Genomic DNA, 17,032 nt, shown 5'->3' on the forward strand with positions numbered 1-17,032 from the left:
CAGGGGTGTGCAGACTGGTGGTGCCCCTCCCCAGCCACCCTCCTCCCCACTGAGGCATGGGAGCCACGGTCACTTTTCATCTCCTGTTCAGTGTCCTCCAACTCCCCCACCCCAAACATGTTTGCGCTCTCCTTGTGTGGGAGCACACCCGCTGCTACCTCCCACTCACTCAGCTCTGGAAGGGAAGGCGGCTTGAAGGCGGGGACTCTGGAGAGCAGGGCATGCGGCTGGGGGCTAAGCAGGCGGGCTGCAGAGGTGAGGGCAGCACCCCAGCTCCACACGGTGCATAGCGCCAGGCTCACAAGGGGGTGGCCCTGGGGGGGTGAGAACCGATCCCGTTCGGAGGCGGGTCGTGGGGCGGAGCTGGGGGCGGGTCGCCAGGACGGCCAGCCGGGGGCTGGGGCCCCAACAGCTCAGCCGGAGCGCTGTGCACCCAGCCGATCCGTCTGTCAGGCCGTCGCCTCCAGTCGCCTGGCTTTCGGCGCCCGGCCCTTCCCCATGCTAGCACCTGGAACTACGGAGACCGGGGTCCCCATGTCCCAAACCGAGGCTGACTTGGCTCTGCGGCCACCGCCGTCTCTCACCTCCTCCGGGCCCATCCGCTTGGGGCCACCTCCACGCCGAGTGCGCCGCTTCTCTGGGAAGACTGAACCCCGGCCTCGCTCTTCGCGACCCAGCCGCCGCAGCTCAGTCGATTTGGGATTGCTGAGCTCCTGGTCTCAACCAGCCTCACTTCTTCCAGAACCCTCGGATCCTCCGGACTCTGCTGGACCCTCGAGGAGCCCACCTCCTAGCTCCAAAGAAACCCCCGAGGGCACATGGACCGGGGCAGCCCTGGTGAAGGCTGCAGACTCGGCAAGTCCTGAGCTCACGGGTCCTTCGGGAGGTCCCGGGTCCCGGGAACCACCGAGGCTTCTTGATGCTGCAGCCCGGGAGCGGCGGCGGGAGCAGGAAGAGAAAGAAGACACAGAGACCCAGGCTGTGGCAACGTCTCCGGACGGCCGATACCTCAAGTTTGACATTGAAATTGGAAGAGGCTCCTTCAAGACCGTGTATCGAGGGCTAGACACCGACACCACGGTCGAGGTGGCCTGGTGTGAGCTGCAGGTGTGGCTGGGCGCCCCCTCTGTAGTACCTCGGGATGGGGCCCTTTAGAGGTCGTAGGTTGGGAAAACGGGAGGACAACATCAGGGAAGGATCGTTTTTTTTTTCTTGTCAAGATATCCAGGCACCCTTGCTCCCCTTGCTGGCATGATCTCACTGACTCTGGGTGGGTTCAGGAGAAACTGAGGCTGGTGGTATATGGTGCCTCCCGATGAGCCAATGCGCATAGGCAGCCTCACTTTCAAGCCTCCATACAAATCTGAGGCTTGGGAAACTGAATGCTGGGTAGAGGGGCAGCCCCTCCAGTCTCCTGCCCTGGGCACCACTGCCTCCTCTTACTCTTTTTTCCTCTAAGACCTGCGACTTTCTGCTGTGACCCTTGTCCTCTTGCTCGCCCTCCTTCCTCTTTACAAACTTAGAGACTGGGATGTGGGAGGCCCGGAGCTGAGGCCAAGGTCCTCTCCACCTCCAAAAAGATTTAGGGCAGTTGTGACCGAAGGGGGCTCCCTGAGCCCCTTCTTAAGCAGTCAGCCTTACAGACTTCTCAACAGTTTCAAGGAGCAGGGACAGTTAGCTCGAGTTCAAGCTGGAATCCAGGCCAGCTTCTCACCCCTCTACATACCTGAGGTCTTCCTTTCCATTGCCAAAGGAGCTGAGCTCTTGCAAGTTTTGGACTTCGGGAAGATGCGGGTTGGCACTTTCTTCCTCCGGTTGCTTGCTCCACTCTAAGTGTGAATGGCCCTGGAAATGTAAGATTCAGATCAGGAGGAAGGGTCCTTCCACTTTGGCCTTGGCACAGGGCTCTCTCCTAGTGCCTGCTAGTGCCGCGCCCCAGGCTCTAAGCCAGGCCAGGAGAATCAGCCAGACTCAGGGGAGGGGGAGGGAGAGGGGAAAAAGGAGGGATGAGGCAGCCCCAGCCATGGGGGGCGGTCTCCTGGCCCTGATCCTGGATCTTCTCTTTCTTGGTACCCTCCTCTACCTCTGTCTAGAGGCTGCAGTTCCTAGTTTTTAGGGCCAACCTCTTGCCGGCCCCAATTCCCGGCCCGTGGTCTGCCTGCTGCCTGCCGGCTGCCAGCCCCGGGGCACAGCCCGCCCCCACCCAACTTCCACGGTCTGCTCTGGAGGCCACAAAGGCGCTATTGAGCGCACCGCTCCCAGACCTGGCGGCATAAAGACGCTTGTGTCCAGCGGGGGGTCCAGAGTGCTGCCCCAGGCCCAGGATGGGTGTGTTCTTGGAGCAATAAGAAGTTGGGGGTCTGCTGCCCTTCTGGCTAGCGATCTCACTATCCATACCCCAGCCATATGCTCCTGCCCTTATTCCCCCCCCCCCACCCCAGTTGTACCCCAAATGTCCCGTGCTCTTCTTTCTGGGGGTCTGGGTCTGATGTGACCCCCATGGTCCCATCCCACAGACTCGGAAACTGTCTCGAGCTGAACGGCAGCGATTCTCCGAGGAGGTTGAGATGCTCAAGGGGCTGCAGCACCCCAACATCGTCCGCTTCTATGACTCTTGGAAGTCGGTGCTGAGGGGCCAGGTTTGCATCGTGCTGGTCACTGAACTCATGACCTCGGGCACGCTCAAGACGTGAGCTCTGGCCTGGGTGGGAGGGGGAGGATGGGACGTCACTGTCACTCTGAGACCCCGGGGAACTTCTCCCAATCACTTCAAACTTCTACAGCTAAAACCAGGCTATCTCCCAGTACACCAGTCAAAAATGTGTTTTTGTTGTGGCCCCACTCTCGACTGTAGGGTCTCTTAAGTCTTTTAGCTGGGTTTCCACTGCTCATCTTTGCCCCAACCTTGATGCTACACCGCCGGTGCTCCTCCCCCACCCCCACAACAGCAGCCTTCCTAAAGGGCCTTTCCCAGTCTGCCCACCCCTCAAGTTATCCCAACTTCCTGCAACCTAGAGGAAATCTGACCCTTTGACTCCCTCCCTAAACCTCTCCAAGATTTCCCACTGCCCCGGGGTAAAGTCCCTAAAATACACTCTCCTCTCTAGCTTAAGTTACAGACAAATCCGATTCTCAGTGACTCCTCCAACCCTCCTCTGTAACTCCCGTGGCCCTTCAGCCTGGAAAATCTCCATCCCTTCCAGTCTTTCACCCTTGAACTTATACTCCTCCTTCAAGACAAAAGTTATTTCCTCAGTGAGGTCCTCCCCCACACTTGGGACAGTCAGTCATCCCTCCCAGCGCTCCCACAGCGCTCCTCTTTGGCGTTGGCCCTATCTACGAATTTACCATGACAATCATTTTGTAACCTGTTTACTGTACTCATTGACTCCGTTTCTGTTTGGCCCAGACAGAACTAAGTTAAAAGAATGCTGGCAGGGGACGCAGAGATGGTGGTAAGGGTGGGATGAGAGGGAATTTCCCACTCCAGGAATAGATATCCCCACGGCGACCATGGTTATGCGCCCTCTCCCAGGTACCTGAGGCGGTTCCGCGAAATGAAGCCCCGAGTCCTTCAGCGCTGGAGCCGCCAAATCTTGCGGGGACTTCATTTCCTACATTCTCGAGTGCCCCCCATCCTGCACCGAGATCTCAAGTGTGACAACGTCTTCATTACCGGCCCTTCAGGCTCTGTCAAAATCGGAGATCTCGGACTGGCCACACTCAAGCGCGCCTCCTTTGCCAAGAGCGTCATTGGTGCGTCTGTCTCTCCAGCAGGGCCCTTGCCATTACTAGCTCCCTGCGTCAGGAAAGAGCGCGGGACCCCCTCGGCTCCAACAGGGCTTTGGAGAGCTACCGAGCTAGGGCGACCCCATTCTTCCTGCTCCCAACATACACTTTGGGCAAGAGTTGGTCACCAGAACTCCTGGGGTTGCCCTTGAGCTACTTCTTAGCCCATGATACCCGAGTGGAGGGAGGAAAGCAAGAGGAAGATGCCTGATCCTTTCTGTGGGTCCAATAGGGACCCCGGAATTCATGGCCCCCGAGATGTATGAGGAAAAGTACGATGAGGCGGTGGACGTGTACGCTTTTGGCATGTGCATGCTGGAGATGGCTACATCTGAGTATCCCTACTCTGAGTGTCAGAATGCAGCACAAATCTACCGCAAGGTCACTTCGGTGAGAAGGGTGGGGTTCGGGGAAGAAGGGACCCCCAGAGGCCCTCCCACTCTCCTGCCCTCTAACTAGCCTGCGTGTAGCCCGTACCCTTTATCTTAATAAAAACAGGCCAGACAGAAAGATGCCTCAGTGAAGCGCAAATGTATTGTATGCACATAACCTTCACACAAGCTAGTAAAAAGATGTGTTATCCTAAGAGTCTACAGACAACCTCACATCTAGTCTCAGTAGATCTTTCTAGTAGCCCCACCAGGTGAGCCAGGCAAATGTTCCGCTCTGCGTTTTACAAATGAGAAAACAACCAGCTGGGCAGTCTTGGGCAAGGCCACTCCAACAATATGCAGAGGGAATGGGATTTGAAATCGAGTCTTTCAGTACCAGCACCCTCCCCCCAGCCGAGCCTTGGAGACTGCCTGCATTGCAGACTTCCTGAGATTTGGCAACCCGAGGCTTCATGCAACTCTTCTCCCAGGGCACAAAGCCCAACAGCTTCTACAAGGTGAAGATGCCAGAAGTGAAGGAGATAATTGAAGGCTGCATCCGCACGGATAAGAACGAGAGGTGGGGTCCTGGGGCAGAGAGGGCACGGAGGAGACGGAGCTCGGGTGGCAGCGGCCTCGGCTCACTTCCCCCACGGTCCCCAGGTTCACCATTCAGGATCTCCTGGCCCACGCGTTCTTCCGCGAGGAACGAGGTGTGCACGTGGAGCTGGCCGAAGAGGATGACGGCGAGAAGCCCGGCCTCAAGCTCTGGCTGCGCATGGAGGACGCGCGGCGCGGGGGGCGCCCACGGGACAACCAGGCCATCGAGTTCTTGTTCCAGCTCGGCCGGGACGCTGCTGAGGAGGTGGCTCAGGAGATGGTGAGGAGATGATAGATCCTGCTTTGGTTGGGCCGCGTGAAGGACTCTGTCAACCTGCCATCAGTCAATCCGAGGGCCAGGGCGGGGCACTAGGAGAGGAGGTCCCCATCTCCTTCAGGGAGGGGTCTTCCTGTGTCTCTCGGCCTAATTCACCTGCACACTCTAGGGTTCTTCCCCAGAACAAACCCTGGGTCCTCTAATCTCGCTTCTTTACTTCTTGCAGATTTATTTATCACAGAATGCCCTTCTTGGCAATTTATCTATTTATTTTCCCTCTCCACCTTCTGAGTCTCTTCCCCTCTCTATGCTTAGCACCATCAATTCCAGGAAAGGTCACTCCCGTGGAGTTGAAAGTTGAATGCTTCTTTCCAAATCAGTGTGGCCTCTCCATAGCCTCAAACTGTGGGCTTTGTTTCCTATCTGAATGCATTTCTCTCTCTTCTGCTAGACTAGGAACCATCCATGACCAGACAATACTTTATTGATCTTTTCTCCAATCCTTTACTGTTGGGCAGGTGAGAGGTATTCCTTAACACCACTCATGGCTTAAAGAAACCATTTTCACGTGAGCCTGTTTGGAAGGCAATTTTATCCCAACTTATCGATGAAGGAATGAAAGCACAGAGAGATTGACTGTCTTGTTTGGAGTCCCAAGTAAACAAATAACAAAGTGGGATTTAATCTCAAGCCATTCAGATTTGGCCAGGTGGCCCGGCCGGCCACACTTTTCCTCACCCAGCAAAGCTCACAGCTAAACTGAATGAAAAGGAGAGAGAGGGTGATGAGCAGACACTGGCGGAGGAGAAAGCCGGTGTGGGGCTAGACATGCCAGGGTAGAACCTTGAAAGTTTGTTGAGGAGAGCCTGAATAGGCGACTGGATTCTCAGTAGAGAAATGGCTGTTGGGAGGTCAAGGGTCATCTGTGATGACAGGGTCAAGAACCTGAGACTGTCCTGACTTAGTGGGGCACATCATTAACCCCAGCACTCAGGAGGCAGAGGTGGGTGAATCTTGATGGGTCTGGTTTACATTGTTAGCTCCAGGCCAGCCAGGGATACACAGTGAAACCCTATCTATGGTAATAATAATAATAATAATAATAATAATAATAATAATAATAAAATAAACGAGACTGAAATGTGGCAGAAATGCAATCACCAAAGCACCATCCAGCTTGACTCTAGATTAAGTCTTTTTAAAAGTTACATCTTGGGGTTGGGGGTTTAGCCCTGGGTTCAGTCCTCAGCTGAGGGGGAGGGGAGAGTTACATCTTGTTTATTTTGTATGTGACTGAGGGTATGTATGTGGGTGCGCACGTGCCACAGCATGCAAGTAGAGGTCAGAGGTTAACTTGTGGAAGTCAGTTCTCTCCTTCTATCATGTGGGTTCTGAGACCAAACTCACTCAGGCTGTCAGGCTTGGCAGTGGGCACCTTTATACACAGGGCCATCTTGCCTGTTCTCTCTCTCTCTCTCTCTCTTTTTCCAGACAGGGTTTCTCCATGTAGTTTTGATGCCTGTCCTGGATCTTGCCCTGTAGACCAGGCTGGCCTCAAACTCACAGAGTTCACCTGGCTCTGCCTCCCAAGTGCTAGGATTAAAGGCATGAGCCACCACTGCCTGGCTTTGCCTGTCCTGAAGATCAAGTCTTGATCTATTTATTACCTGCAAGGGATGTGTGTGTGTGTGTGTGTGTGTGTGTGTGTGTGTGTGTACTTTTCTGTGTGGGTATGTGCATGTATGCATGTGCATGCTTTGACATGGGTGCTCATTGTTGGAATTCAGGTCTTCATGATTGCACTACCATGTCCAAAACAACAACAAAATTTGTTCCACAATGTTATTGAGAAGGGTGATTAGTCAATAGATAGCTCCTTCCTCATTCCTAGAAGCCTCAAAAAGTTGTTCTAATAGATTCCTCTCTCTCTGAATGTACAGATGTGAATGTGCATATGTGTGAAGGCAATTTAAAGGTGTCCTGATTGGATCCATCCTCTATCTTTGTCTGTCTGTCTCTCTGCTTGTACATACATGTGGAAGTCAGAAGTTAACTTTGGGTGTCATGCCTCAGGAAGCAGCAACTTTGTTTTTTGAGACAGGGTCTCTTGCTGGGACCTGGGGCCTGCTAATCAGGCTAGAATGGGTGCCCAGCAAGCTCCAGGGCTCTGCTTCCCCAGCACCAGCATTACAAGCATGCATGCCTGACTGACTCTATGTGAGCACTGAGGGTCAGACTTATGGAGCTGGTATTTTACTAACTTAGGTAGCTCCCCAGTCCCTGGTGGGTCTTTGGGGGAATCTGAAACTGTCTCCCTTCCTATCCTGACTCCAGGTAGCCTTGGGCTTAGTCTGTGAAGCCGACTACCAGCCAGTGGCCCGTGCAGTTCGGGAAAGGGTTGCTGCCATCCAGCGGAAGCGGGAGAAGCTTCGAAAAGCTAGGGAGTTGAAGGTTCTCCTCCCGGAGTCAGGCCCTCCTCCAGCAACTGCTGTGTCCATAGCTCCTGGTCCCCCCAGTGCCTTCCCCCCAGAGCCCGAAGAGCCAGAGGCTGACCAGCACCAATCCTTCCTCTTTCGCCATGCAAGCTACTCGTCTACCACCTGTAAGTTACCCCGACTTAAGAGTTCTAGGTCCCAGAAGTCCAGCCCAGAAATACTGTCACTTACCCAGCTTTCCAACTCTAGCTGTAAACCTTCCTTTGGGGACAAACACTCCCACAATTCCCTCCTGGCTCCAGGCCCCTCTTTGCACAGACAGGTCCCCTCCTCTACCACGACAGTCCTTTATTATTATTATTATTATTTTTTGATCCACTCCCTCCCCTACCAGCTGATTGCGAGACTGATGGCTACCTCAGCTCCTCTGGCTTCCTGGATGCCTCAGACCCCGCCCTTCAAGCCCCCGGGGGGGTGCCATCCAGCCCCGCTGAGTCCCATCTCTGCTTGCCCTCGGTGAGAGGGGGGTCCCTCGGCAACCTTCCAGTCATTCAAAGTCCATGGCCTATCCCTTTCTCTTGAATCCTAACCCCCTAACCTGTTCCCTTGTTCCTGAAACACACCATGCTTGTCCTTATCTTCTCCAATTCTATTCCCCTCATATTCTCCCCACATCCCTGACCCCGTTTCCCTGGGTCACTACAGTTATCATCAACAGTTATCCTCGCCTGATCTCATGAATCATGTCCTCTTTCAGGGTTTCGCCTTGTCCATTCCACGTTCTGGTCCTGGCAGCGACTTTTCTCCTGGGGACAGGTATGTTCTGGTTTAAGTTGGGGTACCAGGACGAGACACAGGAAGTTCTGGGTTCCTGTTGTCCATTTAAACACTTCAATCTTCTTTCCCCTGTCCAGCTATGCCTCAGATGCAGCATCCGGCCTCAGTGACATGGGAGAGGGGGGACAAATGAGGAAAACTCCAGTGAAGAATCTTCGTCGGAGACCCCGATCCCGGCTTCGGGTCACTAGTGTAAGGAGAGCATAGGAGATGGGGAATAATCTACCGGACCAGTAGGGAACCGCCATAGAGATGGGGGAGGTGGGCTAGGAAAGCAGAGTTGCAGTGTATGATTGGTAACCATGAGGCATCTGGTCTAGTTTCAGTGCCAGACTCTGGGGTAGAATCTGTTCTCAGTGTCCACTCTGGTCAATGTGCTTTGGCTGGCGTAGGGTGGAAACACATGATTAAGGCAGAAGCATTGATCTCTTCCCTTCTGCTGACTTTGAATCTGAAGGTCTCAGACCAGAGTGACAGAGTTGTGGAGTGCCAGTTACAGACCCACAACAGCAAGATGGTGACCTTCCGATTTGACCTGGACGGGGACAGCCCAGAAGAGATTGCAGCTGCCATGGTAAGAGGGAGGGAGATAGGACAGATGTGGATATAAGCATTTATACATCCCTCCTGGTACCCACCGGTGCTGACACACCCCGGCCCCACAGCAAGCCTTTATAAACACTGGCTGGCAGAGCGACACCAAAGATGCTTCAGCCTTTGTGAGACGGACATTTCTGTTTATCCAGTCAGGTTTTACAGTTTGAGATCAGTAAGGGCTGGGTAGACATGAGTGGTGTGTGTGTGTGTGTGTGTGTGTGTGTGTGTGTGTGTGTGTGTGTGTATACATTGTTCCTGCCAGAGGCATCACGCTGTGACTAGAAGTAAAAGGTGGACTGGAGCAGCACAGGAAAGAGTGGGATTTTCCCATGCCCTAGCAAAGGAGTGGGGACGGCAGGGAAGGGCTGAAAGGAGGGCATGCCAGCTGAGGCACAGCATGAGAGCAAAGAGCACTAGAGCTGAGTGTTGGGAGGACCTAAGGAGGAAACTGTCCCAGGAGAAAAGGGATCCTACAAGAAATCCTGGAAAATAGAATTGGGCACAGATCATAAGTGCACACGAAGGCCAGCTCTGGCAGTGCATGTAATCTGAGTAGTTAGGAAGTGGAGACAAGATCAGGGGTTCAGGGTCATCCTTGGCTGCACAGCAGTTCAAGGACAACCCAGGCTACATGAGACCTTATAAAGCAAACGAAGTTAGGAACAGTTTTTTGTTTGATGGTTTATTTATTTATGTATATGAGTGCTCTATTTGCATGTATGTTTGCATGACAGAAGAGGGCACCAGATCTCATTACAGATGGTTGTGAGCCACCATGTGGGTGCTGGGAATTGAACTCAGGACCCCTGGAAGAGTGGCCAGGGCTCTTAACCTCTGAGCCATCTCTCCAGCCCTGAGAATGGGTTTTAAGTAGACCATTCTTGCTGTGGGATGTGGCAGGGTTTTTAGGAAAAAGGATCTGGTTGGCGGGAGGGGTGGACACAAGAAGCCTGACAGGAATGAAGGGGGGATGGAATACAGAGGAGAAGAAAGGGTGGATTTAAGGGTTGCTTCAGGAAAACTGCTGTGTAATCCAGTGAGTTCTTGACGTAGCACAGTGTGGGTAGTAGATGCCCAATAAATATTTGCTGAGTTGATATGCTAGGGAGTTAGGGAGAAGGGACATCAAGGGCAACCTGTATCAGAGGAACAAAAAGGAGCAGACTACTGAATGAGAAAAGCTGGGAATGAAAGCAGGGGTCTTAAGGGTCATGATGAGCTTGAGCAACAGCTGAGTCAAGGTCCTCCATGGCAACAGGATATGGCCAGGCAGAGCTGGAGACAGTTGGGTTTAGGAGTCCTCAGCCTAGAGATGATGGGTGAAAACAGACCTGCAAGGTGAGAGAAGCTTCGAGACTGTGTGTCTTGAAAACATCCTGTTCTAGAATGAGAAGTGGGGAGACGAGTTACTGAAGGGCAGCAGGTTGGAGCCAAAGAAGTAGAAGGATGTCAGTGAAAACGAGTTTCAAGCAGGTGGCATTGGGTGGGGGGTCTCCTGAGGCAAGACCACACTGGCTTTTGTTAGAAGTCTCAGTGGGAGACACTTTCAGCAGAGTGGGGTTGCAGATGTCAGCCCTTGAGATGGTGGGAAAAACATCTGTCTTTGGGAACTCTTCACAAAGCACCTCCTCCTGGATGCTATTCACCTCGTCTCCAGATCAAAGAGAAGTATCACCTGACACCTAAGGCTTGTCATCTTCTGCCAAGCCATGTGACCCTTCCCTGGGTCTACCAAGCGTGACCCAGAGTCTTTATCAAGCCACACAGGTTTCTGAACAGTTCCTGGAAGAGGCTGGGTGCCTTCCTGCCTCTGCTTCTCTCTACTCAGGGGTCTGGAGGTCTGAAAAATTTCCCCCATGGTTTCCATGCTCACTCAGAACCCACACAATCCAAGTGGCCCACCCCTGGATCCAGGCTCCATTTTCTTTCCTCTCCTCTCTAGTTAACTCCTCCGCAGCAGAGTTTGAGACTTGGACCTAATCTTGCTGTTTTTCACCATCGTTGTTGGCTCTTTGCGATTCTAAAATTGGGAAGCATGGCTTTTATAACCATTGTCCACCCAGCTGCATCAGAGTCCTGGCTTCAGAATGGGCTGTGTCTTTCATGCCTCGAGGCTGTCTTGGCCTCAGCTGTTATCCTTTCTCTTCAGATGGGCAGGCAGGGTGCTACAGAAGAACGACCAGCAGTGGTTCTCAACCTTCCTAACACTGAGACCCTTTAACACAGTTAATTCCTTGTGTTGTGGTCACCCCCAACCATAAAATTCTTACTTCATAACTGTAATTTTGCTACTGTTATGAAACCTAATGTAAAAAATATCCGATATGTGACCCCAGAAGGGTTGAGACCCACAGGTTGAGAACTGCCTCGTTACTAGGCTTTTATGTAACCTGAGTTCAAGTTTCAGGTGTTGACATTTGGTGAACATGGCCAGGTTTCTCTTCTAATCCCTCCTCTTCCTTTCCTTCTTTTCTTGTGGTGCTGGAGATCAAATCCAGGGTCTTGGGCAAGTGTTGTATCACTGAGCTACCCTCTAGTTTCTGTGGTAGGTTTCTTCAACTCTGAACCTCAACTGTTCATCCATTATTATTTGTTTTTCAAAGATGTGATCTAATATGGTGAGGCATTGAGGGGCCCATGGATCCTCAGTGAAGGGTTGCTTTTCTTACCTCACATTTGTAAGGTTCAGCATCAAATACTTCCTGTGTGACACCATCCCAGGTTCTCCCATCCCTCAGGTGTATAACCTGTTTCTTCATTGGAATAGTATTGTGGGGATGATCAATTACAGATTTTTTTTATTACATTTACTTATTTGTATGTGGAGGTCGGAAGACAACCCACGAGAGTCATTTTTCTCCTTTTACTGAGTGATCATGTGAGCATATATAGTCAAGCCTGATGACAAACATCTTCATCCATCTCGATATCCCAATTAGATTATTAGCATTTTTAAAATTGTGGGGTTTTTTGTTGTTATTGGTGGGTTTTGGTAATTTTGACACAGGGTCACACTGTGTAGTTCTGGCTGTCAGGAACTCACTTTGTAGACCAGGCTGGCTTTGAACTCACAGAGATCAGCTTGACTCTGCCTCCCGAGTGCTAGGATTAAAGGCGTGTGCCACTATGCCTGACTAAATTGTTTTAAAAAAAGAAAAAAAAAAAATCCAAACACATTGTAAGTGGAGCACAGTGGCATATTCTTGTAATGCCAGCCCTCAGGAAGGTGAGGTGGGAGGATTACCACAAGTTGAAGCCTCTCTGGACAACATAGTAAGACGCCCCATCTCCAAACAACAACAAAATGCCAAGCCAACTAACCAAATACGAGACAAAACCACAATGTACAACTTACCATCATAACCACTTTGGAGCGTGTGTTCAATAGTACGTATCTACATTGTTGTGAACCAGATCTCCAGACCTTGCAAAGTCTGAAATGCTTGCTAAAGAAGATCCTCCCACTGGGTGTTGTGGTACATGCCTTTGATCCCAATACTCCTTATGGAGGAGAATCTCTGTGAATTCCATGCCAACCTGGTCTACCCAGCAAGTTCCAAGATAGCCAGAGCTGTTACACAGAGAAACCTTGTCTTAAAAATAAATAAATAAATAAAAAATCCCAAGATCCTCCCACCTCCAGAATTTTTTTGTTTCTGTTTTTTGAAGACCTGCCTCTGCCTCCCGAGTGCTGGGATTAAAGGCGTGCACCACCACCACCTGGCCTTTTTTTTTTTTTAACCCATACTCACTATTAGCAAGGCCCGGAAGTGCTCTTCCCATCCCAGGACAACTCACAGCCTGCTGTGTATTGATGTAAGGTGGAAGACCAAGATGTTGTTTCATACTTCCCTGCATTCAACAGTATTTCCCACAGTGCATGGTAGACAGCAGGTACTCAATGTTTGTGGAGTGGAAAGTGACATTTAACGTTGATGCCCTGTTTTGTTTAACTTTGCCAAGTGTGACTGGGACCCCATGTTTTTTATATGTGTGCAGAAGTATGTAACTGTGAAAAGAATTCAGACTCTGGCTTTCAGTGGACCTGGGTTCAAATATTCAAATAGTGTGGCTTTGGGCCAACTCTTTTTTTTTTTTTTTTTTTTTTTTTTTTTTTTTGGTTTTTCGAGACAGGGTTTCTCTGTGTAGCTTTGTGCCTTTCCTGGAACTCACTTGGTAGCCCAGGCTGACCTTGAACTCACAGAGATCCGCCTGCCTCTGTCTCCCTAGTGCTGGGATTACAGGCGTGTGCCACCACTGCCCGGCTGGGCCAACTGAACTTTTAAAAAATATTTTAAGAGCTTATTTATGTGAATTGGTATTTTGCCTGTATGTATGTCTATGTGAGGGTGTCATATCCTCTGGAACTGGAATTACAGGAGCTAGGAATTGAACCTAGGTCCTCTGGAAGAGCAACTTGTACTCTTAAGCACTGAGCCATTGCTCCAGGCTCAGGGCAGGTGAACTTAACCTGTGTATTAGTTATCTTTACAGCAAAGGGAGGATATTAATAGACCAGAGCAGGTTGTTGGTGATAATGTGACGTTGCATGAAAGCTTTGGTGCATACAGCACACACACATCCTAGGCATGTTAGCTCCTGGACTACATTTCTCCTCGACCACAAGTGTCTGGCACACAACACATCCTTAGCAAAGGATGCAGTGGTGCCAACAGTTGGGTTGAAACACCAGGAGCAGGGCGGTAACAGTGAGGTAACAGCCTCCTCCCATCCCATAATCCCTGCCAGGTGTACAATGAGTTCATTCTGCCCTCCGAGCGAGATGGATTCCTGAGCAGGATCCGGGAGATTATCCATCGAGTGGAGACCCTGCTGAAGAGAGATCCTGGTCCCTCAGAGGCTGCTGAAGATGCCCTGAGCCCTCAGGTCAGGCCTCTAGACATCCCCAGCAGGAACAGACTGCCCTGAGCAGAGTGTGGATGAACGTCTCTTGATCTTGAGAACAAGGCTGACTCTCAACTCTTTTTTGTTTGTTTGTTTGTTTGGGTTTTGTTTGTTTGTTTGTTTGTTTTGTTTTCCGAGATAGGGTTTCTCTGTGTAGCTTTGCGCCTTTCCTGGAACTCACTTGGTAGCCCAGGCTGGCCTCGAACTCACAGAGATCCGCCTGGCTCTGCCTTCTGAGTGCTGGGATGAAAGGCGTGCACCACCACTGCCCAGCAACTCTCAACTCTTATTTCCGAGTATGATGAAGGCTACAACAGACTCTTGTTCTAGAAAGCAGTGAATGAAGACCTTTAGCTTGTTATTTTGAAATAAGTGAGGACCCGCAGAGAGAAATTGCAAGAACTGTGGAGCGCATGCCTAGATTCCCTTTGCCCAGATTTGCTGGTAGTTAAGACCCTTTGACTGGCTCTCCCAGTCTTCCTCTGTATTATACGTTATGTTCCTTTGAACTGCTTGAGAATACATTGGCAGATCTCAAACTTCTTCACCTCCAAATATTTCAGCAAGTACAGTTTTGAATCCCAAGGAGCTCATGTCTGGACTCCTAGAAACTCATGGGTCCTAGCTTAAGAATCCCAGCCTGCAACTTTTCCATTGGGACTTGGCTTTTCCCCACTGGGACTAAAGGCCTCTTTTCTCCTCCAGGAAGAGCCAGCAGTACTGCCTGCCCTTCCAGGCCCATCCAGTGGTAGGTTCTGCATTCTGTTCCTGTCCATCCCAACCCCGGGGCAGACCTTGTGGAGGGCACGGGGCATGGGGGTCTGGAATTTCAACCCTCCCTCCTCCCTCCTCGGCAGAGCCCCAGAGAAGCATCTCCCTGGAACAGAGGAGCTGGGCAGCCTTCTCCACCTCTCCATCTTCTCCTGGAACCCCCCTGTCCCCTGGCACCCCATTTTCCCCTGGAGCCCCTCCTGTCTTCCCATGCCCCATCTTTCCTGTCAGTCCACCCTTATGCCATCCCTGCCCGCTCTCCCAGGCCCCCTCACACCCCTGTCCACAGGCCCCCAGCTCACCACTCCCATCCTCTCACCCTCCTCCGGGTTCTCTCCCCACCAGCTCTCCTCACCCACTCTCTCCTCGTTGTTGCTCCCAGATCACTCCTAGCCCCTCTCCTTTTCCTGTCTGCCCCTCTCCTCCCCCCCTCCCCTCTACTACAGCGGCTCCTCTCCTCTCTCTGGCTAGCGCCTTCTCTCTGGCTGTAATGACTGTGGCCCAGTCCCTGCTGTCCCCCTCCCCTGGGCTGCTTTCCCAGTCTCCTCCAGGTCCTTTGCCTAGCCTGCCCCTTCCCCTTGCTTCTGGTGGCCAGGAGAGCCTTTCACCCCAAACAGCTGAGACAGGGAGTGAGGTAAGTCGGGCATGGAGAGGGATGGGGGGTGGGAGAGCTCCGTTCTGGATCCTTTCCTTCCTCATGGTATCACACTTCATAGGCTTCCCAAAATTCTGCCCAGCCACTACTGGGTGAAGCTAGACTGGCGCCCATCTCTGAAGGTGAGGCCTCTAATCTCTTTATCCTTTGCTAGACTTCTTCCATCCTCCTTCACTTCCCTCCTCATCTCCCTGCAGAGGGAAAGCCCCAGCTTGTTGGGCGTTTCCAAGTGACTTCATCCAAGGAACCAGCAGAGCCACCCCTGCAACCAGCACCAACTCTCTCCAGTTCCCTAAAACTTCCAACCCCTCAGCTGACCTCAGAGAGCTCGGACACAGAGGACAGTGCTGCCGGAGGACCAGAGACCAGGGAGGCTCTGGCAGAGAGTGACCGAGCAGCCGAGGGCCTTGGGGTGGCGGTCGAAGAGGAAGGGAACGATGGGGTCCCAACGGGGGGGAGTTCCCCACTCCTGAGTCATCCCAGCCCGGTGTGGATGAACTACTCCTACAGCAGCCTGTGTCTGAGCAGTGAGGAGTCGGAGAGCAGTGGAGAGGACGAGGAGCTCTGGGCTGAGCTGCAGACCCTTCGGCAGAAGTGAGCCTGGGGAAGCCGGCAGGGCTGGGGGTAAACCTGGAGAACAGAGTGCGTGACTAGCCTTCCCCTGCCCTCGGTGCGTCCTCAGGCACTTATCGGAAGTGGAGGCACTACAGACCTTACAGAAAAAAGAAATTGAGGACTTGTACAGCAGGCTCGGGAAGCAGCCCCCACCCGGCATCGTGGCCCCAGCCGCTATGCTGTCCTGCCGCCGGCGCCGCCTCTCCAAGGGCAGCTTCCCCACTTCCCGCCGTAACAGCCTGCAGCGCTCCGATCTCCCTGGCCCTGGTGAGATGGCAGCCACCCAGCTTTCATCTCTCCCTTGAGACTCCTTCCCTACTGCCGCCATCTTGCAGGCCCTGGTGGTCTACCCTTGGTTCTGGGGGACCAGCCCCGCCCCTGGCTGCCCCTTCCTTCACTTAGAGCTCTCCCTCCCTCATCCTGCTCCCAGGCATCATGCGAAGGAACTCTCTGAGTGGCAGCAGCACTGGTTCCCAGGAGCAGCGGGCAAGCAAGGGGGTGACATTCGCCGGGGATGTTGGCAGGATGGTGAGGGCGGGCCCAAGGGAGGGAGAGCCCAGGGAATGGTGACTGGTAGCAGCTTTGTTTCCTTCCCCTTTGGGCATATTTCTTCAGCACGTTTCTTTTCCCTCCAGTGAATTCAGAACAGAAGTCCTATGTCTCCCCAACACGAGGCCCACCATGGCACTTGGGCTCTCAGAATCTGATGCTTTTGTGACCAACTGAACTCAGCACAGAACACCCCAGCACTGAGAGGGTGTAGAAGGCCTCTGGGCATGGAGAGTGCGGTTGCCTCATCCCGAAGAAGCAAACATGTGGGAACTCTTTGCTGTGTGGAAATGTCATTTCTGTAGCCTACCCCACCTTCATCTTCCGCTCCTCCCCAGGCAAGGGCCCAACCACTAAGCAATCCCACTCAAGTCCAGATGCTTCTAGAAGGCCAGCTTCCAGCTGGGAGTATAGGAGGTGTGCTCACATCACCAACCAATGTTAAGGGCAACCAATAAAAATACTGGAAAGGATTGTGGGTCTGTATCTGCCATGCTTTAGGAACTGGGGGCAAAGACTTGTGGGGTGAGGTAGGTGAGGGTCTAGAAGCCATTCTCCTCTCACAATGGGAGGCAGGACAGAAGCTGCCCAGTTTCTGGCTTTTTGCCACCAGGTCATGAGGAATGATCAT

The 17,032-nt window shown here is 52.4% G+C and overlaps 1 protein-coding gene across 2 annotated transcripts; it reads left to right on the forward strand.

The window, feature by feature from the left end:
• Window positions 1-391: 391 nt before the first annotated feature.
• On the forward strand, window positions 392-16,875 carry Wnk4 (WNK lysine deficient protein kinase 4). 2 transcript variants are annotated; one of them, XM_036197961.1, is made up of 19 exons: window positions 392-1,107; window positions 2,517-2,689; window positions 3,536-3,756; window positions 4,022-4,179; window positions 4,652-4,740; window positions 4,824-5,040; window positions 7,372-7,639; window positions 7,867-7,988; window positions 8,230-8,288; window positions 8,387-8,501; window positions 8,767-8,883; window positions 13,656-13,793; window positions 14,517-14,559; window positions 14,669-15,216; window positions 15,299-15,359; window positions 15,435-15,831; window positions 15,920-16,119; window positions 16,283-16,380; window positions 16,488-16,875. In XM_036197961.1, exons 1-19 carry the CDS (start codon window positions 499-501, stop codon window positions 16,488-16,490), a joined length of 3,636 nt encoding a protein of 1,211 aa, XP_036053854.1. In that variant the 5' UTR covers window positions 392-498; the 3' UTR covers window positions 16,491-16,875. The 2 variants fall into 2 exon arrangements, with proteins under 2 accessions (XP_036053854.1, XP_036053853.1); XM_036197960.1 differs by having other exon boundaries at window positions 16,283-16,875.
• Window positions 16,876-17,032: the final 157 nt, after the last annotated feature.

The sequence above is a fragment of the Onychomys torridus genome, chromosome 8 (assembly GCF_903995425.1).
Source record: "Onychomys torridus chromosome 8, mOncTor1.1, whole genome shotgun sequence".
Lineage (NCBI taxonomy): Eukaryota > Metazoa > Chordata > Mammalia > Rodentia > Cricetidae > Onychomys > Onychomys torridus.